The sequence below is a fragment of the Rhinoderma darwinii genome, chromosome 5 (assembly GCF_050947455.1).
Source record: "Rhinoderma darwinii isolate aRhiDar2 chromosome 5, aRhiDar2.hap1, whole genome shotgun sequence".
In the NCBI taxonomy this organism is placed as follows: domain Eukaryota; kingdom Metazoa; phylum Chordata; class Amphibia; order Anura; family Rhinodermatidae; genus Rhinoderma; species Rhinoderma darwinii.
Genome location: NC_134691.1, coordinates 195,971,450 through 195,998,941, shown reverse-complemented (window position 1 = coordinate 195,998,941; position 27,492 = coordinate 195,971,450). Strand labels below are relative to the sequence as shown.

The 27,492-nt window shown below is 40.8% G+C and overlaps 1 protein-coding gene across 1 annotated transcript; it reads left to right on the top strand.

Annotated features, from left to right (window-relative positions):
• RMP24 (ribonuclease MRP subunit p24) lies at window positions 1-26,203 on the top strand. The gene is made up of 5 exons (XM_075828505.1): window positions 1-175; window positions 1,854-1,876; window positions 5,155-5,354; window positions 23,024-23,229; window positions 25,759-26,203. Exons 1-5 carry the CDS (start codon window positions 102-104, stop codon window positions 25,916-25,918), a joined length of 663 nt encoding a protein of 220 aa, XP_075684620.1. The 5' UTR covers window positions 1-101; the 3' UTR covers window positions 25,919-26,203.
• Window positions 26,204-27,492: the final 1,289 nt, after the last annotated feature.

Below are 27,492 nucleotides of genomic sequence, written 5' to 3'. Positions count from 1 at the left end.
TAGCTGCGGCACAGGCAGGAAGTTGCGCTGGTCACGTGACGTGCGCTCTAGCATCGAGCGAGGTCAGCTGCAGAGGACTAGCTGCTCCTTCTCTGAATACTATGACGGACAACTTCCTTAGAAAAGCGGCTATTGCCGTGAAAGACACGTGTCCCGGCTTGTCTCGGCACCTCATGTGAGTAATGGCGACTATGTATTATTTCACCAGCGCATTATCCGAGAGTAGTGTACGTGACGTTTTATCATCCCGCTTCTTATTGGTTCCCTCAGTGTTACGTCTGCATAAATACTGAACGGGGTTCCACGTGCGTGTGATATGCGGCCGCTTTTCACTGTATATAAACCATGTATAGTAGCTGTGGTATATAAAATAGCTTCCCTCAGGTTTTTCTGAGTAACATGCTGCACCATTTTGCCAATAAAAAACCCCAAAAGAATACACCCAGTGTTAGACTATTCACATTGCTGCCATCCATTCTGTCCAGTTTGTTACTTTTTGCCTGACATAACCGTTTGGTGCACTTTACTTTCCTATACATAAACTAGAAAAGGTGATGGACACCCAGAAGTGCTACATTTTTACAGCAAATTAGCATAAACTCTGCCACTCCTGCAGTCCTGTACTATAAAGCTGGATTCACACGGGCATGTTCGGTCCGTAAAGGACGGAACGTATTTCGGCCGCAAGTCCCGGACCGAACACAGTGCAGGGAGCCGGGCTCCTAGCATCATACTTATGTACGATGCTAGGAGTCCCTGCCTCTCTGTGGAATTACTGTCCCGTACTGAAAACATGATTACAGTACGGGACAGTTGTCCGGCAGCGAGGCAGGGACTCCTAGCATCGTACATAACTATGATGCTAGGAGCCCGGCTCCCTGCTGTGTGTTCGGTCCGGGACTTGCGGCCGAAATACGTTCCATCCTTTACGGACTGAACATGCTGGTGTGAACCCAGCCTTAGTCAATAGGGTCAGTTACATATTGGATCTGTTATAAGTCATGGCTCCGGTAATGACCATTAAACTATTGCAAATAAAGCTTAAATCCATGGCATTGGGTTTATAACAACTAAGCCTTGGATAAACTTATTTTCACGCGGGTCAGATACACTGCAAGAAAGGTCCACAACATATCTGATCCAGAACATAATAAACACATTATTTCTCCTCTACGAGACCTTCCATTTAACATCATTGAATGTGTTTGAGATTGAGAAACCTAAAATGCGCACAATTTCTAATAGTAAACTTTGGCGGTTTCTTTGAAGAATAGAAGCCGTAATGAAGGCACGGGGTGGTCCCATAAAATACTGATCAAAGTTACCTCTGTGTAATTTCATGTACCTCGTGAAGCCGCTGTTTATAAGCTTTATGTTAGGGTATGTGCACACGATGAGAGGCTTTTACGGCTGAAATGACAGACTGTTTTCAGGAGAAAACAGCTGCCTCGTTTCAGACGTAAAAGCTCCTCCTCGTATTATGCGAGGCGTCTGTGACGCTCGTATATCTTGAGCTGCTCTTCATTGAGTTCAATGAAGAACGGCTCAAATTACGTTGCAAAGAAGTGTCCTGCACTTCCTTGTCGAGGCAGCCAATTTACGCGTCGTCGTTTGACAGCTGTCAAACGAAGACGCGTAAATTACAGGTCCTCTGCACAGTACGTCGGCAAACCCATTCAAATGAATGGGCAGATGTTTGCCGACGTATTGTAGCCCTATTTTCAGGCGTAAAACGAGGCATAATACGCCTCGTTTACGTGTGAAAATAGGTCGTGTGACCCCAGCCTAACTGTACATCGTGCACAATTTCCTATTTATCTCCTTTTTTTTTTTTTTTTTTTTTTTTTTTTTAGGTCACTTCGTCCTTTCACCAAAAGTAAGTATATTATAAATTGGTCAAATGTTTCCCGTTAATAAACTTTGTATAGTTAAAGGCTATGTATGTCACGCAGGATCGAACTGTTACCGATCACATCTAAGTTCATAACTTAGATGCGATCGATAACCGGTGGATCCTGCATGTCAGGGTCTCACAAGACCCGTCAGTCCCGCTGGCCTGACGGATTCAGGTTTCAGCGCAAGATACAGATTTCCATGTAGGGCATCTATGGGGTGTTTTGGGGGGTGTTGTTAACGTTTTGGCACCACGTGACTTCTTAAAACTTGACATGGTGCCTAAAATGTATTCTAGTAAAAAGGAGACCCCAAAATCCACAAAGTGCTCCTGCATTTAATTGGTAACTATTTTGTGTGGTATAACGATCTGTCTTACAAGCAGATACATTAAAATTTTGAAAAATGCTAATTTAAAAAAATAAATAATAATTCTAGACATATCGTTTTTTGTCACAAATAAACACTGAATGCATTGTCCAAATTTTACCACTAATATAAAGTACGATGGGTCACGACAAAACAATTTCAGAATCACTTTGATAAGTTAAAGCCTTCCAAAGTTGTTACCACAAAGTGACACATGTCAGATTTGAAAAATGAGACGGCCAGGAAGGTCAAAAGTGGCCGCAGCGGGAAGGGGTTAAGTGCAAAAGCCTCTTAGACAGTGCAAACAGTAAGGCTATGTTCACACGGAGTATTTTGGGGGAGGAATATCTGCCTCAAAATTCCGTTTGGAAGTTTGAGGCAGATATTCCTCTCCCTGCACGCCGATTATCGCGCCGTTTTTCGCCCGCGACCATTGAGCGCCGCGGGCATAAAACAGCGAGAAATATGCTTTCTCCTGCCTCCCATTGAAGTCAATGGGAGGTCAGAGGCGGAAGCGCCCGAAGATAGGGCATGTCGCTTTTTCCCGCGAGGCAGTTTTACTGCTCGCGGGAAAAAGACGCCGACGCCTCCCATTAAAATCAATGGGAGGCGTTCTCGGGCCTTTTTTGCTGAGTTTTGCGACGCGGTTTCCGCGTCAAAAAACTGGGCAGAATACCCCGTGTGAACATAGCCTAATTGTAGATCTAAAAAACCTGCCGCACTAACAAATTGCCATGATCAACAGCAGTGTTGTTTTTGTAGTATTGCATGTAAGAACTGCTTTAACAGCTTAGGCCTTGTTCACATCTGCAATGGGGTCCCGTTCTGACGTTCCGTCTAAGCTTTCTGTCGACTACGCTATTGCTTCCGGCAAAACGACGGGTCCGGTGCACAATAGAGACAAACGGAAACCATGGGCACCGGATCCGTCACCATTGAAATGGAATCCTCTGGTTTCCGTCTGTGTCTGTTCAGGGTCCCGTTCTGACGGAAAGCTCAGACGGAACGTCAGAACGGGACCCCAACGCAGATGTGAACGACGCCTTATCTGCTAGACCTACAGTTTGAGAGTTTTAGACCTACATACTTTCTAAACTGAAAGTAGGAACCCCGATGTTTGCGGTCAGGGGAAAAGAGGGATTGGGTATGGCTGATCCTTTGTTTCCTGTGGAAATAAACAGTTCATCACACTTTCCCAATTGAAGTAAACACGTATGCACATATTGGCCAAGGAGTCAGACGACCACTCTTTGGCCTAAGTTTTATTTAAAGAGGCTCTGTCACCAGATTTTGCAACCCCTATCTCCTATTGCAGCAGATCGGCGCTGCAATGTAGATAAGAGTAACGTTTTGTTTTTTTTAAAACGAGCATTTTTGGCCAAGTTATGACCATTTTTATATTTATGCAAATGAGGCTTTCTAAAGTCCAACTGGGCGTGTATTGTGTATGTACATCTGGGCGTTTTTACTTGTTTTACTAGCTGGGCGTTGTGAATAGAAGTGTATGATGCTGACGAATCGGCATCGTCCACTTCTCTTCACAACGCCCAGCTTCTGGCAGTGCACAGACACACAGCGTGTTCTCGAGAGATCACGCTGTGACGTCACTCACTTCCTGCCCCAGGTCCTGCATCGTGTCGGACGAGCGAGGACACATCGGCACCAGAGGCTACATTTGATTCTGCAGCAGCATCGGCGTTTGTAGCTACATCGACTTACCTGCAAACGCCGATGCTGCTGCAGAATCAATTGTAGCCTCTGGTGCCGATGTGTCCTCGCTCGTCCGACACGATGCAGGACCTGGGGCAGGAAGTGAGTGACGTCACAGCGTGATCTCTCGAGAACACGCTGTGTGTCTGTGCACTGCCAGAAGCTGGGCGTTGTGAAGAGAAGTGGATGATGCTGATTCGTCAGCATCATACACTTCTATTCACAACGCCCAGCTAGTAAAACAAGTAAAAACGCCCAGATGTACACACACAATACACGCCCACTTGTACTTTAACTTTAAACACGCCCAGTTGTACTTTAGAAAGCCTAATTTGCATAAATATAAAAATGGTCATAACTTGGCCAAAAATGCTCGTTTTAAAAAAAACAAAACGTTACTCTTATCTACATTGCAGCGCCGATCTGCTGCAATACGAGATAGGGGTTGCAAAATCTGGTGACAGAGCCTCTTTAACGTGTCCAACTGAATTGTGTTCATTTTGCGTCCACAAACAGCGGACCATATTTCATGCATTTCAGTTCCGTGTGGCATCAGTGTGCTTTCCGTGTGGCATCAGTTTTTCACGTCCATGTTTCTTCCCTGCAAGCACTTCCTGTTTTGTTTTTTTTCTCTCAGGATTTCTTTAACAACTAATGAGCGTCACGCGACGGACACACGCTGCATGAAAAAAACATGCATGTGTGAATAGCCCCATTAATTTGCATGGGTCCGTGTGCTGTCAGTTATCTCAACGGACAACACACGGACGTAAAATACGATCGTGCGATTAAGGCCTAATGTTCATGGCAAGCATTCGTAAAACCTCGACAAAAGTGCATTGCACAATCAGGACTGGAATTGGAATGATATACAAAACGTAATTGAAAGATGAGATATAATCTTATTTTATTTGCAAAGCATAGTCCTAAATTTCAAAGTCAATAGAGAATAGATATAGAAGAGTAGACGTGTAGCTCATTGGCATAAGCTCACACACGTAAAAATAAATTCATCTAAGTTGAAAACACCCTGGGTATCGTGACAAGCTTATTATAAAGAATAAGATTGGTAACCTTTTGGACAGCTTTGAGAGAGAATTTGTAATTGCATGTTTTTGTTTTTTTCATTGTATACAGCAGTTTATTACGGTTTATGGTAATACTTAATACTATCTGTTGCAGATGTGAAAAGCAAAGAGAAAGGGATTTGTCCATTTTGTTTCCAAATCCGTTTGCCTGATAATCACAAAGTTCGTCTCAAGCCCAAAATGAAAATAACACCACAGATTGAAAATCTGCTAAAGAAAGAGGCCAAATGCCACAGGCTAAATTTGAAGCAAACAAAGCTACTTCGGAAATATAAACTTTCCAGGTGTTCGCTGGTAAGAAATCGATCCAAATTTTGTTTATCCAAAATGGCACATAAGTGTTATTAGCGACACTATTGTTAAATGCCCCATATATCTACATTTACAGAAGGCATTGTTGTCTTGTGAACACTCGCTAGACAACAGTTAGGGTATGTTCACACGGGCTATTTTCGGCAGTTTTTCAGGCCATAAACAGCCAAAAAACAGCCAGAAAATCTGAAGCAGAACGCCTTCAAACATCTGCCCATTGATTGCAATGGGAAAAACGGCGTTCTGTACCGACAGGCCGTTTTTTTAAGCGGCCGTCTGAAAAACGGGCGCGTAAAAAAACGGCAGCGAAAAAGAAGTGTAGGTCACTTCTTGGGACGTTTTTGGAGCCGTTTTTCATAGACTATTAAAAACGGCTCCAAAAACTACCATAAAAAATGCAGCGGAAATCGCGAGTGGCTTAAAATACGTCTGAAAATCAGGAGCTGTTTTCCCTTGAAAACAGCTCCGTATTTTCAGACGTTTTTGAGTTTGCGTGTGAACATACCCTTACACTCCTTGCCCCGCTGGGAGGAGTTTCCTCTCAGCTGACTGTGAGTACTGTACTGATGAGAATGGCCATCAGATTTTTGCCCATGATTTTTAAAACCGCTGATTTTGTTGGTGGTTTGAAATGATAGTGTGTAAATGGGTCTTTACCCAAAGTCTTAACCGCTTTACGACGAAGGACGCGTATATCCGTCCTGTGCAGGAGTTAGTTCCCGCAAAAAGACGGATATATCCGTCCTCTGATCGCATGGGTACTGCCAGTGTACACACGCGATCAGCGGAAGGAGCACGGCTGTTCTACATAGCCTGGCTCCTGCCGCAACCGAAGCGCGCTTCGATTCTGGCAGTTTAACCCATTAAATGCCGATGTCAATAGCGACAGCGACATCTAATGTGTTTGACAGGGAGGGAGCTCCCTCTGTCACCCCATCGCCGCCCCCGCAAAGAAATCGCGGGGCGCCGTCAGGTTTCCATGGCAGCAGGGGGTCTAACAAAGGCCCCCAGGTCTGCCTTCAGCAAATGCCTGTTACACTGACAGGCAATAATGCTTTGGTATACGAGGTATACCAAAGCATTATATATGCGATCAGCAAATCGCATAGTGAAGTCCCATGGTGGGACTAAAAAAAAAATGTAAAGCAGTTAAATAAATTTCATGGAAAAAAAAAATTACAGTCAACATAAAATAAAACTAAAAAGTGGTTTTATTTAGTAAAAGTGTCAAAACAACTAACACATACACCTATATGGTATCCCCACGATTGTAACGACTTGAACAATAAAATTAACACATTAATTAAACTGCCGGATGAACAGCGTCCAAAAAAAACGCAAAAAACAATGGCAAAATTCTCTTTTCTCCCATTCCCCCCCCCATAAAAAATTGAATTCAAGTTAAGCTCTAAGTCCTATGTACCCCCAAATAGTACTAATGAAAACTACACATTGGCCCGCAAAAATCAAGCCCACATATGGCCACATTGACGGAAAAATAAAAAAGTTACGTCTCTTTTATTACACAAACGTAGGAAAACATATAAAACCTTTACATATTTGGTATCCCCTTAATCGTGCTGACCCATAGAATAAAGTTAACATGTTATTTACGCTGCATAGTAAACGGCGTAAATTTATAACGTGAAAATCAATGCTGGAATAGCTGCTTATTTTCAATTCTCTCCTAAAATAAAGTTAAGAAAAGTTAATTGATATATTATAAGCATCTAAAAATGGTATAATTACAAAATACAACTCGTCCGCAAAAAACAAGCCCTTATACGGCTATCTCGTCGGAATAAAAAAAAAGTTACGACTCTTGGAATGCGACCGTGAAAAAACAATAATCCTTGGTCACTAACGTGCAAAATCGCCTGGCCATTAAGGAGTTAAACCCTGTATGTATATATAGCCTTAAAACCACCTGTCTAATTTTGTGTCGGTCTCCCCCATGCTGCCAAAACAGCTCTGACCCATCAAAGCATGGACTTCACAAGACCTTTAACCCCTTCCCGACGTTTGTCATATGGATACGTCATGGAAAGCTAGTGCTTCCCGAATTTTTCCATAACCGTACGACCAAATGGTGGGCACAGGCTCAGAAGCTGAGTCGGTGCCACCATTCCCGGGTGTCGGCTGCGTGTTATAGCTGACACCCTGTGGTAATGGCGAGGACTGAAGTTTGCTCCGATCCCTGCCATTAACCCCTTAAATGCAGCGATCAAAAGCGATCGCTGCATTCAAGGTGTTTGCAGCTCATCGGCACTCCGGCAATGAAATTGCCGGGATGCCGGTGGCTAGAAAGGCAACCGGAGGCCTAACACTGGCCTCCCGGTATGCCTAGTACGGAAGACTTTCATGCCCCGACCGGAGGCGGGGTCTAAAAGGCTTCCGTAGCCGCCGGCAAGATGGCGCCGGCTCAGGAGTCATCAGCGGTGGATGTCAGCTGTATGTTACAGCTGACATCCATCGGTAATGGGAAGAACCGGAGCTATCTCCGATTCCTTCCATTAACCCGTTAGATGCAGCAATCGAAAGCGATCGCTGCATCTTAGTGGTTGGCAGCACATCGGCAGCTCTGCCCTGCAATCGCAGGACTGCCGACTGCTACTATATCAACATGACGCCTAACAATGGCCTCCTGCTTTGCCATTACGGAAGCCGATTATGCCTAATCGAGGTGAAGCCTAATTGGCTTGCTGTCAGTGAATCACTGACAGATCTAATACATTGCACTACATAGGTAGTGCAATGTATTAGAAAAATAATCTGATAGTTGGACCTTCAAGTCCCCTAGTCGGACTAAAGAAAAGTGAAAAAAAAAGTATAAAAATAATAGTAAAATAAAAGTTTGCCCTTTTTCCCTTATCAAGTCCTTTTATTGTTGGAAAAAATAAATAAACCATACATATTTGGTATCTCCGCGACCATAACGGCCTGAACTATAAAAATCTTATGTTATTTATTGCACGGGGTGAACGGCGTAAAAAAAAATCCGTAAAAACCAATGCCAGAATTTCAGTTTTTCGGTCACTTTGCCCTACAAAAATTGGAATAAAGAGTGATCAAAAGTCGCATGTATTTAAAAATGGTACCAATACTAACTAGAGCTTGTCCTGCAAAAAAACAGCTCCATCGACGAAAAATTTAAAAAGTTATGGTTCTCAGAACATGGCGACAGAAAAAAATACATTCTTTTTACAAAATAAATTTTATTGTGCAAAAAGTTGTAAAACATAAAAAAGTGCTATAAATTGGGTATCGCCGGAATCTTACTGACCCGCAGAATAAAGTTAACATGTAGTTTATAACGCGTGGTAAACGCTGTATAAAAATAAATGAAAAAACTATGCCGGAATTGCTGTTTTTGGTCACCTTGTCTCCCAAAAAATAGGATAAAAAGTGATCAAAAATTTGCATGCTCCCCAAAATGATACCAATAATAACTACAGCTCGTCCTGCAAAAACCAGTGCTCATATCACTACGTCTATGAAAAAAATAATTAGTTATGGCTCCAATAAGTCAGGAAAGAAAAAATATGCAGTTGTGCAGGCCCGAGGGGAACATTTCTTCTGTTTCAAGAGGCAATTTATCAAGGACCTAAAATTAGGGAACCAGGAAGGGGATGGCCCAAACATATCCGCTGGAAGCGAGGGTGTCCGTATTATACCAGGTCTACACTTTCCCAGCAAAATTCACCAAACTGCAAATGTGCGAAGTGTGGACCAGAAGAGGATAAGAAAGGACGCCATATATCAGTGCGACACTGGCCTGTGCAGAAAGGATTGCTTCACAGCATAACACACATCTATGGATTATTTTATTGTTTTTTTTACCCCATTATTATACCACCTGATATACTCTACCCAGCTTACATATGCCCCCACATTATACATTATAAACTAAAATACCAGTAATACCCAAACAAAACTACTACCAAGCAAATTCCACGCTCCAAAAGGCGCTACCTCCCTTCTGAACCCTACAGCGTGCCCAAACAGCTGTTTACTTCCACATATATGGCATCGCCATACCTGGGAGAACCCCTCTAACAATTTTCGGGGTGTGTCTCCAGTGGGACAAGCTCGGCATGACAGATTTGTCACTGAAATGGCATATCTAGGGAAAAATTTTAATTGTTACTTTGCACCATCTACAGCGCAATCATTTATGGGAAAGACCTGTGGGGTGAAAATGCTCATTACATGCCCTTAATAAATGCCTTGACGGGTGTAGTTTCCAAAATGGTGTCACTTGTCAGGGGTTTCTGTTATTATTTCACATCAGAGCCTCTGCAATTGTGAACCAATACTTTGTAAGTCGCCAAATTAGGCATCAACTTCGCATGGTACTCTTTCACTCCTGAGCCCTGTCGAATGTCCAGGCAAAAGATTAGTGCCACATGTAGGGTGTTTCTAAAACCGGGAAACACAGCATAATAATTAGAGAGCTGTCTTGTTATGGTGGCACAAGCTGGGCACCACATATTGTCCTATCTATGCAAAAAAAATATCCCATTTTTACTCTGCAACATCGAGTGCACACAAATTTCTTCAAAATACCTGCGGGGTTAACATGCTCACTACACCCCCTAGGTGAATACCTTAAAGGGAATGTGTTGCCAGAAAAACATGTTTTTTTTTTAAAAATTAAACATTTAGTGTGTGGGTGATTAAACATTGTTCAAATTTTTTTTATTTTTTTCACGAGTCAGGAAATAGTCAGGAAATATTATAAATTAATTCTAATTTATAATACTACCCATTTTTGGTCACTAGATGGAGCTATTCCCAAAATTGCAGCATTGCAACATTGGGTTAAAAGCCCTCGCTCTAGTGAGCTCTCAGCATCCCCCCCTCCTTTATCCTGGCTAGTGCCGGGATAAACGAGGGGTTTGAACGGTGTAACCTCCTACACTGTGTGTCGCCATTTTTTGAGCTAACTCACAGTGTAGTAGGTTTACATACAGTAGTAAACACACACAAACACGAACATACATTGAAATCTCTTACCTGCTCCTGCCGCCGCGGCTCCCTCCGGCCCGTCCGCTCCGTTTGCTGCCGCTGGTCCAAGTGCACAAATCCGGAAGCCGCGACCGGAAGTAGTAATATTACTGTCCGGCCGCGACTTCCGGTCCACAGGAAAATGGCGCCGGACGGCGCCAATTTCGAATTGGACTGTGTGGGAGCGGCGCATGCGCAGTTCCCACACAGACGCCGTACACTGAAGTCAATGGGACGGGAGCCGTTCGCAGTCCCTATGGGACTGTGGCTGCCGTATTCCATGTCTGTATGTGTCGTTAATCGACACAGACAGAAATGGAACAAAAAATGGCAGCCCCCATAGGGAAGAAAAAGTGTAAAAATAATAAAAAGTAAAACACAAACACACAAATAAATATAAACGTTTTTAATAAAGCACTAACATCTTGAACATATTAAATTTTTTTTGGGTGATGACACTGTTCCTTTAAGGGGTGTAGTTTCCAAAATGGGGTCACTTCTGGGGAGTTTCCACTGTTTTGGTCCCACAGGGGCTTTGCAAATGCGAAATAGCGCCCAGAAACCAATCCAGCAAAATATGCAGTGCCAAAAGCCAAATAGAGCCCTGCCGTGTGTCCAAACAGCAGTTTATGACCACAAATGGGGTAGTGCTGTACTCTAGAGAAGTTGCTTTACAATGTTGGTGTTCTTTTTTTCCTTCTTTGGTTGAGAAAATGAAAAATTTTGAGCTAAAGCTACGTCTTATTGAAGAAAAGGGATTGTTTTTATTTTCACTGCCCTACTCTAATAAAATCTCACTACACCCCTAGGTGAATTCCTCAAGGGGTGTAGTTTCCTAAATGGAGTCACTTTTTGGGCTTTGCAAATGCGACATGAACTCTGCAAACCAATTCTGCTAAATTTGATCTTCAAAAGCCAAATGGTGCTCTTTCCCTTCTGAGCCCTGCCGTGTATCCAAACAGCCGTTAATGTGCACATGTGGGGTATTGTTTTATTCGGGAGAAATTGCTTTGCAAATATATTGCAGTGCTTTTTTTCCTTTAGTCCTTGTGGAAATGAGAAAAAATTAGCTAAACCTACATTTTCTTTGAAAAAAATGTAGATATTCATGGCCTACTTCCAATAATTTCTGCAAAAAACCTGATTGGTCAAAATGCTCAGTATCCCCCTAGATAATTTCCTTGAGGGGTGTAGTGTCCCAAATGGGGTCACTTTTGGTGGAGTTCCACTGTTTTGGCACCGCAAGACCTCTTCAAACCTGACATGGTGCCTAAAATATATCCTAATAAAATGGAGGCCCCAAAATCCACTAGGTGCTCCTTTGCTTCTGAGGTCTCTGTTTCAGTCCATTAGGACCACATGTGGAATATTTCCTAAAACTGCAGAACCTGGGCAATAAATATTGAGTTTTTTTTCTCTGGTCAAACCTTCTGTGTTACAAAAAAAAGGATTAAATATGAATTTCTGCAAAAAAAAATAAAAAATCTGTAATTTTCCCTTCTACTTTGCTTTAATTCCTGTGAAATGTCTAAAGGGTTAAGAAACTTTTTAAATGCTGTTTTGAACACTGAGGGGTGAAGTTTTTAAAATGGGGTGACTTATTGGGGGTTTCTAAAATATAAGGCCCTCAAAGACTCTTCACAACTGAACTGGTTCCTAAAAAGAAGAGCCTTATGAAATTTTCTTGAAAATGTGAGAAATTGCTGCTAAAGTTCTAAGCCTTGTGATATCCTAGAAAAATAAAAGAATGTTCAAAAAACGATGCCAATCTAATGTAGACATGTAGGGGATGTTAATTAGCAACAATTTTGTGTTGTATAACTGCCTGTCTTACAAGCAGATACATTTAAATTTAGAAAAATGCTAATTTGTGCAATTTTTCTCAATTTTGGTGTTTTTCCACAAATAAATACTGAATGTATCGAGTAAATTTTCCCATTAACATAAAGTCCAATGTGTCACAAGAAAACCGTCTCAGAATCGCTTGGATAGGTAAAAGCATTCCGAAGTTATTACCACAAAGTGAAACCTGTCAGTTTTGAAAAATGAGGCTCCGTCAGGAAGGTCAAACGTGGACAAAGCCGGAAGGGGTTAAAGGTGTCCTGTGGTATCTGGCACCAAAACATTAGCAGATCAAGTCCTGTAAGTTGCAAGGTGGGGCCTCCATGGATTGGATTTGTTTTTTTAAGCACATCACACAGATGCTCGATCGAAGGCCAAGTCAACACCTTGAAGGTTTTGTCGTTTTCCTCAAACCATTCCTGAACAATTTTTGCAGGGTGCGTTTTCCTTCTGAAAGGGAATACTGCTGCCATGAAGGGGGCAACTTGATCTGCAACAATGTTTAGGTAAATGTTACATGTCAAAGTGACATCCACATGAATGCTGGAACTACCCAGCAGAACAATGCCCAGAGCATCACACTGCCTTTGCCTGCTTGCCTTTTTCCCATAGTGCATCCTGGTGACATTTGTTCCCTAAGATACACACGCACCTACTTTCCACATGATATAAAAGAAAACACGATTCATCAGACTAGGCCACCTTCTTCCATAGCTCCGTTAGCCAGTTTTATTGCTCACGGGCCCACTGTCAGCGGTGGACAAGGGGTCAGTATGAGCACTCTGGCTGGTCTGTGGTTATGTAGCCCCAAACGCAGCAGGCTGCGATGCACTTACTATTGTAAACAGCATGAACGTTTTAAAGGGAATGTGTCGCCAGAAATGTTTTTTGTTTTTTTTTAGTTAAACAATTATTATTTGAGTGATTACACACTGTTTTAATTTTTTCACAAGTCAGGAAATATTATAAATTGGATTCTAATTTATAACATTTCCATGTGCTGGGCACTAGAGGGAGCAGTTCCCAAAATTGCAGCATGGTCAATGTGGTAAAGCAACCTCATTGCTTTATGCTGCAATTTTGGGGTAGACACACTCTCTCTAGTGTCCTCACACAATCCCCCCTCCCTTATTCTGGCTAGTGCCAGGAGAAGGAGGGGGTTTGGATCGTCAAACCTCCTACACTGTGTGCCGCCATTTTCTGAGCGACTGCACAGTGTAGGAGAATTAGATACAGTGCTCAGCAGACCGTATAACACAAACATACACGAACATAACTTACCTGCTCTTGCCGCCTCCGCTCCTATTCCTTGCGCCTTCGTTTCCTTGAATATATGGCCGGAGGCCGTCATCTTACTGTCTGGCAGCGGCTTCCGGTCCACATGAAAATGGCGCTGGATTTCGCTCTGCCAAAGACCTTCCTTTTGGTCTGTGTAGGAGCGGCGCATGCGCCGTTCCCACACAGACGGCGTACGCTGCAGTGAATGGGACGGCTCCCGTTCGAATTCTCTATGGGGATGTATGTGCTGTATTCGATCTCTGTATGTGTCGTTAATCGACATATACAGAGGTGAAAAAAAAAATGGCAGCCCCCATAGAGAAGTAAAAGTAAGAAAAAAGTAAATTAAAATTTATTTTAATATTGTACTAAAAGCGATTTGATAAAAAAAAAAATTAATGACACCTTCCCTTTAAGCAATTTGTGCTCTTTGGTGGGAACCTTGGGAGCCCATGACCCTGTCACAGACTCACCGGTTGTTGTTCGTTGGACCACTTTTGGTAGGTACTAACCAATGCATACCCGGAACACCCCCAAAGGCCTTCTGTTCTAGAGATGCACTTACCCAGTCATCTAGCCTGCAATATTAGGCCCTTGTCAAAGTCACTCGGAGCCTTACACATGACAGTTTTTTTTTTCTTCCAACACATCAACTTCAAGAACTAATTGTTCACTTACTGCCTAATATATCCCAACCCTTGTCAGATTCCATTGTAACCAGATAATCAATGTTATTCACTTCACCAGTCAGTGGTTTTAAAGTTATGGCTGAACAGAAGGGCATGTGGCCTTTGTTATCTGTAATCCGAAATGGCAGCTTTATTGTAGCATTCAATATGGGTCCCAGCACTCTGACCCACTGATACTATATCTTTTTGTTAATAAGATTGGATTCCCCCTTAAGGAACGTTTCACTTTATTCTCTTTTGAGGTGCTTTTTTGGTGTAGACCTTGTGATCGCAATGGGGTCACTTTACGCCTTGATCTCCATGCAGGTTCAAATCAGGTAGGGGGGTGCGAGCTCGGAGAAGCAACAGATACACTGAGACGTTTCTCAAGGTAAAAATCCTTCTAATTTATTGAATTACAAACGTTCCTTCTTATAGCATCAGACGAACAAAGAACATTCCATAACATATCATCTGTATATTCAAGCCTTACATCTTCCTTTCCCATAAAGCTCATTGGTGGAGCACCAGGTATTCCCTTGTGTTTCCTTTATGCTTAGGGGGGGTGGTCAAGTGATTGACCACCATCTGTTTGCAATTTTCAAGGGACGGCAGAGCATCTGCAAACTATTTCTTCTCTTAACCTTTCTAAAATACCCATTCTATTGTAACACATGTTTCTCCTTTATAACATTTCACTCCTTATGGTCCCAAATACATTATATATATATATGTATATTTATACCATAACAACCTCATGTAGCATAAATCCTCGTCAGACGGGATTAATGGGACCCCAGCTCCCATTAAGTGTGCTGCAGGCTGGAAAGCAGAGGGTTTCTGGGACCCTCACCTATCTCTAGAACGGGGCCCCCTAAACACATTTCTACCTTTCTTTGTTTCTGCTGCCTCCTGGGCCACTTCCTGATTACATAGTCGGAAATTATGAAACCAGCGTAGCTCGCTGTGCTACGCTGTTTTCGTAACTCCCATATAAGTGAATGGCCATTACGGAAACAGCATACCTCACATGCTACGCTGTTTCCGTAACTACCATTCACTTCTATGGGAGTTACGAAAACAGCGTAGCTCAGCGAGCTATGCTATTTTTCTGAGTACATGGTCAGAAATTACGAAGTGGCCTGGGAGGCAGTGGGAACCGAGAAATGTAGAACAGGGTTTAGGAAGCCCCGTTCTAGAGAAAGAGGTGGAACCCGCATCTCTCCGATATTTATGGCATATCCTGTGGATATTCCATAAATGTCCCTGATGGGCAAACCCCTTTAAGTTTTATGTCTTCAATGAGTTCATTTTAGTCTGTCTAATTTCCTGTCTTTACATTCATGTGTTGATCATAACTTTCTTTAAAAAAAAATTATTGGTTGAAATCTAATGGTAGGGATCAATATATATCTGTATAACAGTGTTGCACTTGGCATCTTTGCTAATGCAGTGCTCAGATGCTGTAGTTTCATAAAATTTGCTCCAGAGCTGGTAGTCTCTCCAGTGAGAAGCACAATACCCAATAGCTGGTAATCACTACAATGGTGGAACGAGCACTAATTCTATGGGTATTTCTCTAGTGACTGTAGTGGGGGACTGCCATCATTGTTAAAATTCAAATAGAATTTAGTGGTAAAGGATTAAATGGATTGGCCACTTTAAAGGGGTTTTCCTATCTTGGACGTTTATGGCCTATCCACAGGATATGCCATAAATGTCCGACAGATAAGGGTCCCACTTCTGGGGCCTGCACCTATCTCTAGAACGGGGCACCCCTAAACCCTGTTCTACTTTGCTCGGCTCCCACTGCCTCCCGGCCACTTTCTGATTAGGTGGTTGGGAGTTAAAGAAACCGTTTGGCACGGTGAGCTACACTGTTTACGGAACTCAGAAGCTATGTAAACAGCGTAGTTCGCCCTGCTATGCTTTTTCAATAGCTTTGATTCACTTCCATGAGAGTTGTGGAAACCGTGGCCAGGAGGCAGCAGGAGCCGAGCAAGGTAGATGGGACCCTCATCTATCCGATGTTTATGGGATATGTAGATTGCGGAGTTCCCTGAAAGCCTATCCAGCCTATTATCCGGAAGTTTGTCTGCGGCTACGGTATTACATCGGGGATAGGGGAGTAATGCTAAAATGTGATTTACTTAAGAGAAAGTAACATTTGTGGAACATTTTTTTTACAACAAAAAAAATCATTACTTAACCGCTTCCCGACCGCCCACTGTATATTCACGTCGGCAGTTGCTGGGCTCTGTGCAGTGCCGACGTGAATTCACGGTGGGTGTTAAAAGCACGATCCGGGTGTCTCAGAGTAGCGCTGACACCCGGATCGCGCTGTTATCACCTGCCTCTGGTCCTGGAGATATGATCGGGACCTGATTAGTTCAGGTCCCGGTCATGTGATCGCAGGGAAAGTGTGTTGTAGCAACGAACTGGAAAGTTTGTTTCTATAACAAACTGGAAAGTTTGTTGCTACAACAAACTTTCCCGGGGACCGATTGCGGGTGCTGCAGTCGGTTATAAGGCAGAACCGGGGGCCATATAACGGCCCCCGGGTCTGCCATGCAAGGCAGCCTATGAGAACCAGCCAGAGGCAGGTCCTCATAAGCTTCCTGTCAGTGTGACTCCCAGCGTCACACTGACAGTTTATAATACGTTACACTACCTAGGTAGTGTAATGTATTATAGCAGCGATCAGTGCTGCCAGTCTTCAAGTAAAAAGTACAAAATAAAGTAATAAAAATGTTTTATAAAAGTGTAAAAACAAGTTATAAAAGTTACCAAAACAAAAAATGCTTTTTTTCCTATAAGTATTTAAATGTTAAAAAAAAGTACACATATTTGGTATCACCGCGTTCATAACGACCCAAACTATAATATAATTTTTCCCGGACGGTGAACACCGCAAAAAAAATAATTAAAAAACAATGTCAGAATCACTATTTTTTGGTCATCAACCCTCCAATAATATAGAATAAAATGTGATCAAAAAGTCGCATGTACCCCAAAATAATACCAATAAAAACTACAACCCGTCCCGCAAAAAACAAGCCCTTACACCGCTTTTTTGACGGAAAAATAAAAAATTATGGCTCTCAGAATATGGCGACACAAAAAATAAATCATTTTATAGAAAAGTGATTTTATTGCGCAATCGCCACAAAACATACAAAACCTATATACATATGGTATCACCGTAATCGTACCGACCCGCAGAATAAAGTAAAATGTCATTTATACCGCACGGTGAACACTAAAAAAAAAATACAAAAAACATTGTCAGAATTTGTTTCTTTGTCACTTAGCTTGCCAAAAAAAATCTAATAAGTGATAAAAAAAATCACATGTACCCTAAAATGGTACCAATGAAAAGTACAGATTGTCCCGCAAGAAATAAGCCCTCACACGGCTCCGTTGGAGAAAAAATGAAATAGTTCTGTCTCTCAGAATATGGCGATGCAAAATGTGCAGAGTGTTCCAAAAGCAGATGAGATCGGGCGACCATTTATCAGTGCGACACCTGCCACATATCTGGATTATTATTTATTTACCCCATTATTATACCCTCTTATTATGTCCTGATGTTCTCCGCACAGGTTACATATGCCCCCACATCATAACTGAAATACCAGCAAAACCCCAAACAGAACAGTTACCAAGCAAAATCTGCGCTCCAAAAGCCAAATGGCGTTCCCTCCCTTCTGAGCCCCACAGCGTGCCCAAACACCAGCTTACGTCCACATATATGATATTTTATATCTGGGAGAACCCTCTCAACATTGTATGAGGTATTTGTCTTCTGTGGCACAAACTGGGCACAACTTATTGTGCATTAAAATGGCATATCTGCGCATTAACGCCTTCGCGCACCACGACTTAATAGCATGTCGTGGTGCGAGGGGTTATATATGGAGCGGGCTCACGCGCTGCGCCCGCTCCATATTCTGCAGGTGTCAGCTGTGTATTACAGCTGACACCCGGGACTAACGGACAGGAACAGCGATCGCGGGACTTTTGGGAGGTTTCCACTGTTTTGGTACCTCAGGGGCTTTGCATATGTGACATGACACCCGAAAACCATTCCAGATAAATTTGAGCTCCAAAAGCCAAATATTGTTCCTTCCCTTCTGAGTCCTGCCGTGTGTCCAAACAGCAGTTTATTACCACATATGGTGTATTGCTGAAATCAGGACAAATTGCTTTACAAATTTTGGGGTGATTTTTCTACTTTATTCATTGTAAAAATTAAACATTTCTATGTTTTTTTCAGAAAAAAGTAGATTTTCATGGCCTAATTCCACTAAATTCAGCAAAAAACCTGTGGGGTCAAAATGCTAACTATACCCCTAGAAAAATTCCTTGAGGGGTGTAGTCTTCAAAATGGGGTCAGTTTTGGGGGGATTCCACTGTTTTGCTCCCTCCAGGGCGTTGCAAACACGACATGGCACTGAAAACCAATCCAGCAAAATCTGCACTTCAAAATCCAAATGGCGCTCCTTCCCTTCTGAGCTCTGCCGTGGGTCCAAACAGCAGTTTAGTACCACATATGGGGTATTGGCGTAATCGGGAGAAGTAGCTTTACAAGTTTTGGGGTGCTTTTTAATCTTTATTCCTTGCAAATATTATTTTTTTTTTTATATTTTTTCAGAAAAAAAGTAGATTTTCACTTTCACAGACATACTCCAATAAATATAGCAAAAGACCTGTGGGGTCAAGATGCTAACTATACCCCTAGATAAATTCCTTGAGGTGTGTAGTTTCCAAAACCGTCTCACTTTTGGGGCATTTCCACTGTTTTGGCACCACAAGACCTCTTCAAACCTGACATGGTGTCTAAAATATATTCTAAAAAAAAGGAGGCCCCAAAATCCACTAGGTGCTCCTTTGCTTCTGAGGCAGGTGTTTCAGTAAATTAGTGCACTAGGGCCACATGTGGGATATTTCTAAAAACTGCAGAATCTGGGCAATAAATATTGAGTTGCATTTCTCGGGTAAACCCTTCTGTGTTACAGAAAAAAATGTATTACAAATGAATTTCAGCAAAAAAAAAGAAAATTTGTAAATTTCAACTGTACTTTTGCTTTAATTCCTGTGAAGCGCCTAAAGGGTTAAGAAACTTTCTGAATGCTGTTTTGAATACTTTGAGGGGTGCAGTTTTTAATATTGGGTGATTTATGGGGTCTATCTAGTACATAAGGCCCTCAAAGCCACTTCAGAACTGAACTGGCCCCTGTAAAAATAGCCTTTTGAAATTTTCTTGAAAATGTGAGAAATTGCTGCTAAAGTTCTAAGCCGTGTAACGTCCTAGAAAAATAAAATAATGTTCAAAAAACAATGCAAATATAAAGTAGACATATGTAATATGTAAAATCGTAACTATTTTGTGTGGTATTACTATCTGTTTTACAAGCAGATACATTTAAAATGAGAAATCATAATTTTTGCAAATTTTCTCTAAATTTTGATGGTTTTCACAAATAAGCAATGAATTTATTGATCAAATTTTTCCACTAACATAAAGTACAATATGTCACGAGAAAACAATCTCAGACTCGCTTGGATAGGCAAAAGCATTCCAGAGTTATTAACACATAAATTGACATGTCAGATTTGAGAAAATGGGGCTGGTCATGAAGGTCAAAATGAGCTCGGTCTTGAAAGGGTTAAAGTATAACGCCTAATGCACACGACCGTGTGTGCTGCCCGAGTCTGGTCCGTGATCCGTGGAAAGATAGGACATGTCCTATCTTACCATGGATCTAAGACTGGTTCTTTTCCACGGACCTGATTCACCCACTAAAGTGAATGGGTCCTTGAAAGCTATCGGGTGCCACTGGGATGCTGTGAAGAAACGCCCGAGTGGCACTCGGTCTTGTTCAACTGCCATAAAAGTGTATGAGGACAGAGAACTGTCCAAAGGGATAGAGGCTGAGGTGTAAGCGCAGTGGCAAAGTATAAAGAAAACCAGAGGGAAGGTCAAATGCGGAGGGACAGTAAGGTAAGAACTTGACATGTACCAGGAGCCCACTTGTTCATTCAATGCGTGCTGTAAGATGGTTTAATAAATATGAAGTCTAATATTCAGAATATTAGCCTGTCTGGGATTAAACTTGTTAGTTTTTGTAGTTTTGTGTACAATAAACCTACATCTTTGACTTTTATTATAAATATATGTGCTTGTTTACTGTTTATCCTTTTATGTAACTTGTAAAATGATAGATTCATCAATTCAATCCATTTTCATTAAACTGACAGCCGGATAATGGGATTTCCTTTTGTGTTGCCATGTGTAGGGTTTGCAGATTTCAAGGGCATATGTGGCTTGAGGGAAGATTGTTTTGTTTGTTTTTTTCCATTTGCCAGCCAAGCAGTCATTACAATTTAGAATAATGGCCTAATAGTGTTGACCATGGATTAAATGTATTTAGTTCCGTTATATCACATTTCGCACTTGCATGTAGCCGCACGTATGTCGACACATAGAGACAGGTCTATGGCTATGGCTATGACTGTGACCTAGAACTCGTGAGAACTGTAATGCAAATTAACTATCACAGTAGATGTATATGCACATATTCAGTGGCGATTTTTTTTATTTTACATTTTTGTATTAATTTTCCAATTGGTACAGTTACATAGTTAGTACGGCTGAAAAAAGACACATGTCCATCAAGTTCAACCAAGGGACGGGAAAAGGGAAGGAAAAATTTCTACACATAGGAGCTAATATTTTTTTGTTCTAGGAAATTATCTAACCCTTTTTTAAAGCCATCTACTGTCCCTGCTGTGACCAGCTCCTGCGGTAGGCTATTCCATAGATTCACAGTTCTCACGGTAAAGAAGCCTTGTCGCCTCTGCAGCTTGAACCTTTTTGTCTCCAGACGGAGGGAGTGCCCCCTTGTTTTTTGAGGGGGTTTTACAAGGAACAGGATTTCACCATATTTTTTGTATGTGCCATTAATATATTTATAGAAGTTAATCATGTCCCCCCTTAGTCGTCTTTTTTTCAAGGCTAAATAGGTTTAATTCTTTCAATCTTTCCTCATAACTTAAATTCTCCATGCCCCTAATTAGCTTCGTTGCTCTTCTTTGTATTTTTTCCAACTCCAGGGCATCCTTTCTATGAACTGGAGCCCAGAACTGGACTGCATATTCTAGATGAGGCCTCACTAATGCTTTGTAAAGTGGTAATATTACATCCCTGTCCCGCGAGTCCATGCCTCTTTTAATACACGACAATATCCTGCTGGCCTTTGAAGCAGCTGATTGACACTGCATGCTGTTATTGAGTTTATGATTTACAACAACACCCAGATCCTTCTCAACAAGTGAATCTGCCAGTGTAGCTCCCCCTAGGACATATGATGCATGCAGGTTGTTGGTACCCAGATGCATAACTTTACATTTATCTACATTAAACTTCATCTGTCAAGTGGACGCCCAAACACTTAGTTTGTTTAAATCTGCCTGCAATTCATGAACATCTTCCATAGACTGAACTATATTACATAGCTTGGTGTCATCTGCAAAAATAGAAATAGTGCTATTAATCCCATCTTCTATATCATTAATAAATAAGTTGAATAATAGTGGTCCCAGTACTGAACCCTGGGGTACACCACTTATTACCGGGGACCATTCAGAGTAGGAATCATTGACCACAACTCTCTGGATACGGTCATTGAGCCAATTCTCAATCCAATTACAAACTATATATTCTAAACCTATAGTCCTTAATTTACCCATTAGGCGTCTATGGGGGACAGTGTCAAATGCCTTTGCAAAGTCCAAAAACACTAAATCCACAGCAGCCCCTCTGTCTAGACTTCTGCTCACCTCTTCATAAAAACAGATTAGGTTAGTTTGACAACTTCTGTCCTTAGTAAAACCGTGCTGGCTGTCACTTATAATGCTATTTATTGTCACATAATCCTGTATATAGTCCCTCAATAGCCCCTCAAACATTTTCCTCACGATGGATGTTAAGCTTACTGGTCTATAATTACCCGGGGAAGACCTAGAGCCCTTTTTGAAAATAGGCACCACATTTGCGCTGCGCCAGTCCCTTGGTGTATGTTGCCTTTTTTTTAAATATATTTGGCTTCGAATAGGGAAACTTTTTACTACTGAATATTGTTAGTTAAAAAAAAAAGAAACTTCAAACTATGTACATATGGGCGCGACAAACCTGTACCTATAATATGCTACCTTTAACAAGGGCTGTGTTTTTAGGTGACCGATTCACTTTCAGAACAGAAAAGTTGCAGAATATATCACACTACAATTGCTAACTAGATTTCTAGGTCTTGTGCGATGTGGTTTTGAATAATAGCATTGAGAATAATGGGTAAAATAATTAACATTATAGAGATCCCATTATACTATATTATAATCTCCTGCCTGTAAATCAGTTTGGAGGGAGAACATTTAATTTGTTCTGTGACAATAGTATTATATTTAGGACGTGATTGCCTAAGGGATACGGGAGCAGACATCCGCACATGAGGCTATCCCGTTATTGACGCAACAGGGTTTACATCAATAGTCCTATATAAATCCGTGTCTGTTTTCAGAAAATCACACTGCACACTGGACTGATATCTGGTTTTCTTTCTATACAGAATGGCAGCTTTTGCCTCGGTATTGCCACTTTTTTTCCCCAATATAGCATAACTATAATATTTTTCTGTTCCTAAATGCACAGTATGTTAATGGTGATATTTGTCATATTGTACAGGTGATTTAGTCATTCCGATTTTAAGTAATCGGGTAGAGTTTGACTGAATGATTGTCATGTGGATGTTTCATTATAAGTTAACTTCATGGTTATAATTCTGATAATTGTTTTAGGTGGTTACATGCAATACTTGCAAAATGGTTTCAAAGCATCCTGGTGAAAGCAGAATTGTTATTGCCAACATTCCTGGTACTCCCAAGACAAAGAGGAATTTTGGATCTCCCGACTTAAGAAAGCCTGGATCCAACCGAAAAGTCAACCTCTCTTACAGCGAAGAGAAGCTCAGTTCAAAAACCCGAAGCCCTGTACTAACACCCAGGTATAACATATTTTCTACATATGTGCCTTATTGTTATGTTTTTCTATACAATCTCTTTTACATTATAGCTGGCTATATTATCATTTATAGACTTATATATAGAGTCGATTTAAAGTACAGCTTCGCTTTTCATGAACGTTTTATGTGTATATAGAAAGCATGTTTCTCAGCAATTCTGTAAAGCTAAATTCAAACATAGCGTTACTCTTATTTTTTTCAGGCCATTTTTTTGCTGCCCAATAATACATTAAAGGCTTAATTAAGGGCACCTTTTGTTTTCGTAAAAAAAAAAAAGAAAAAGTGTTTAGTGCAACTTTGTAATTTTTGTTTCTATTAAAAAATGTTTTTACTTTTTGATACACCGCTTCTATGTATCCTGGACACACAGAACTGCTTGACGGATTCGGGTTTCATTGTGAGATACAGCTTCTATGTATCCAGGATACATGTAATCTTTATCTCAAAAAGTCCCATTTATTTTTATTTTTTTTAAATAAAAACAAATGACAAAGTTGCACTAAACACTATATAGTACATTGTTATAGTAAAAAAAAATTAATAAATAAGTCTTCAATGACCAGCCTATTTTAAACCTTAATGATCAAGCTATTTTTTACGTTTTTCCATCGTTGCATTCCAAGAGCTATAACTTTTTTATTTTTGCGTCGACATAGCTGTATAATGTCTTGTTTTTTGCGGGAAAACTTGTGTTTTTTAATAGCACCATTTTGGGGTACATATAATTTATTGATTTACTTTTATAAATTTTTATTTGGAGGGTAATAGAAAAAACCCAGCAATTTCTATACACTTTTTTTGCGTCCTAAATTTACGCCGTTTACTCTGTGGTATAAATAATACAATAACTTTATTTAGCAGGTTGCTACGACTGCAACGATACCAAATTCATAAAGATTTTGTGTGTTTTACTACTTTTACACAGTAAAAACACTTTTTTTTTTTCTTCTTCCAAATGATTTGTTTTTGTGTCGCAATATTTGAAGTGCCATAACTTTTTTTTTTTTTTTTCCCCCGCTAATGCAGCTGTATGAGGGCTGATTTTTTGTGGGATGACTTGTCATTTTTATTGGTACCGTTTTGGAGTGCATGCAACTTTTTGATCACTTTTATTTTTTAAGACCAGACTCGCCAAGCGGGTTAAATAATGTAATAACTTTATAGTTGGGGTCGTTACGGATGCAAATATGTGTAACTTATGTGTAAATATGTGTAACTTTTTTTTCCCTTTTTTAATAATAAAACGTTTTTTGTTTTTTTTCACTCTTTGTATTTCATTTATTTTATTTCATTTATTTTTTTTTTTTTTATTTCATTAAACTTTTTTACCAGTCCCACTAGGGGACTTCACTAAGCGATCGTCCGATCGCTATTATAATACACTGCAATACTTCTGTATTGCAGTGTATTATGCCTGTCCGTGTAAAAGGCCAGAGGCATGGCCTAGCAGGCATTTACTAGAGGCAGACCTGGGGGCCTTTATTAGGCACCACGGCTGCCATAGAAGACACAGACACCCTGTGATCACACGCAGGGTGCCGGTGGAGGGTGAGAGGGAGCTCCCTCCCTCTCTCCAAAACCGTTCCGATGCGGCGCTCGTTCGAGCAGGGATTTAACGGCTCCCTGCTCTATTTATTCCAATGCAAAGTCGTAAAAAGACTACTGCATCGGAATAAAGCCTATTAGTGGCCGCTGTAAAAACACTATGGGGCGGTCACTAACAGGTTAAAGTCTATCGGAAATTGTACATTGTTGCCCTCTGAAATTCATATCAAATATTTGTCATTGCAGTTCGCTAAAAGCAGCTACTAAATAAATTTCTGCATATAAAAGTAAAACGATCAGGACTCGTGCACACAACCGAGTGCCACTGGCATAGCATCCGAGTGGCACCTGATAGTTTTCATAGTTTTTCATTCACTTCAGTGCGTGAATCGGGTCTGTTTTGACTCTACGATCCCTGAAAAGATAGAACATGTCCTATCTTTCCACGTGACTCGGGCGGCAAACACGGTGGTGTACAAGAGCCCTTAAGCCTGTTCAGCATACATGACAGCAAGCTACTGTTTGCGCATTATACGCAATACAGAAAAAAATTCCCTTAATCGGACATTTGTCTGGTTGACCTCATTGTCCAGCATGTTTTATATAGCTGCCTAATGTTGTTCAGTTATATTATAATGACCTTATTGGAAGCTGACAATAGAGATCGGTAACACCATAACAATTGGAAAGGGTCAGCGGTTTGTGCTCACAGCATCAAGGTGAGGTCCAATTGAACTATGGAATTAATTGATACATCAAGCAATCAACCTTTCTACTCAATTGATAGCTTCAAATACATTTGCTGGAAAAAAGTTATCTGTTACTATTCATTAGTCTCTGTCGTTTTCCCAGAGGAAACGCCTAAAAATAAATTTTATTTACCTCTTTATGATGGCATATAATGTTTGAGTTGTGTTTTTTATCACTTTATATACACTTAATTGTTATACACATAAATTTTTGCAGGTTATGTGCCTCTGCCCAGTCTTCACCATCCACAATCAAGAAGTCCACAATCAAGAAGGGCAAATTCCATTTTTTAAGGTTAAAAATGCTGCTAAGTCAAGAGAAAAAAGAACCAAATAAAAGTAAAGATTTGAAGAATTTCCTAACATCTCTTTCATGATGGATGCAATGAATGTGTCTTGGGACTCATTGAACATATAGAAAGATATAAACACTGCTTAAACATGATCTTAAGGATCATCATTGTTTTCCATAAATAATGATGTACAACCACAACATATATTTTTGTTGGATGCAAATTTTCATGTTTGATGCATTGCTACATGTTAAATTCACTTTGATACATACAATTGTATGCATACTGAAGTAAAAACAAGAGCATGTCATGAAATTGTATACTATTATTTTTTTTCTTTTTGTGCTTTAAATAGAAGAGTTGTACTAAGTCTGGTCATTTTATTTCCTAAGTTCATGTGAAGATAAATATGATTTTACTCAAAAGTAGATAATTGACGTATTCGATTTCTTCATAAAAAGGTTCCGCAAAGTATGGACCATATTGATCCGATTCTCTTATAGATGATCTAGGAGTTTTGCATTAATCAGTAGTACATGTGAAGATATAAATTTTTGGAAGATATTTTATTAATTAAGTGACATTTTCCTTGCCTACTAACAGCCCAAGGTTTTTATTTCCCTGCCTGAAGGCTGCCTGTGAATTATTTTTATTTTTTTTAAACCTCCTTAGTCTCCAGAAAATCCATCTAAATTAATACAGTAAATATTTGAAAGGATGGAGGGGGTTGTAGTTGCAGCTTTAGGGTCCTATTAGGTTGGGTTCACACAGAGTTTTTTGCAGGCGGAAAATCTTCCTCAAAATTCCATTTGCAATTTTGTGGCGGATTTTGCTCTACCTGCATGCCGATTTTTGCCCGCGGTTATTGAGCACCATGGGGCAAAAAAACGCAGCGAAATACGCTTTCTCTGCCTCCCATTGATGTCAATGGGAGGTCAGAGGCGTAAACACCCGAAGATAGGCTTCCGCCTCCCGTTGAAATAATTTCCGGCCGTTTTTTTGTCGCGTTTGTCGACGCTGTTTCCGTGTCAAACTCGTAAAAAAACTCAGTGTGAACTCCCCCTTAGATGGGCAGATTTTCTTTCATGAACTAGCAACGAGCTATGATTTTTTGCTTTTAGGTTGGGCTTGGAAAGATAGTCTATTACACATGACAATAATTGCTAAAGATTTTAGCTGTTCATTCGTTACTGCGATCGCCCATACAGCAATTACACACACAGATTATTGAGCTTGTACTGCAGTTTGAGTGAAAAGGGCTGATCTGCTGACGATTGAAAGATTTCTGATTAGACGAGGAGATGTGGCAGCGATAAACGAAAATCTTTCCCCCACGTAGATGTGACCGATCTACAGAAACCCAACAATTTATCGTTGGATTGTTACACCAGGCGATTCTCTCCTACGTTTGAACGATTATACGAAAATTCATAGGATAATCGCTCCGTCTAATAGGGCCTTTACTCTCTGAGATGGCTTGCTGTGATAGGGGAGGGGGAGCAGTGCTGGCTCAGAGTACTGACCACAGCACTAGTATTACACCCGGGAAAGCCTGTCCACTCAGCAGGCATAGAGAGAGAAGAATACGGTACATATTTTTCAAAAGGCATGACTTTCAAAATACATTTTTATGCTAGTAGAATAATGCTGATCTCTTT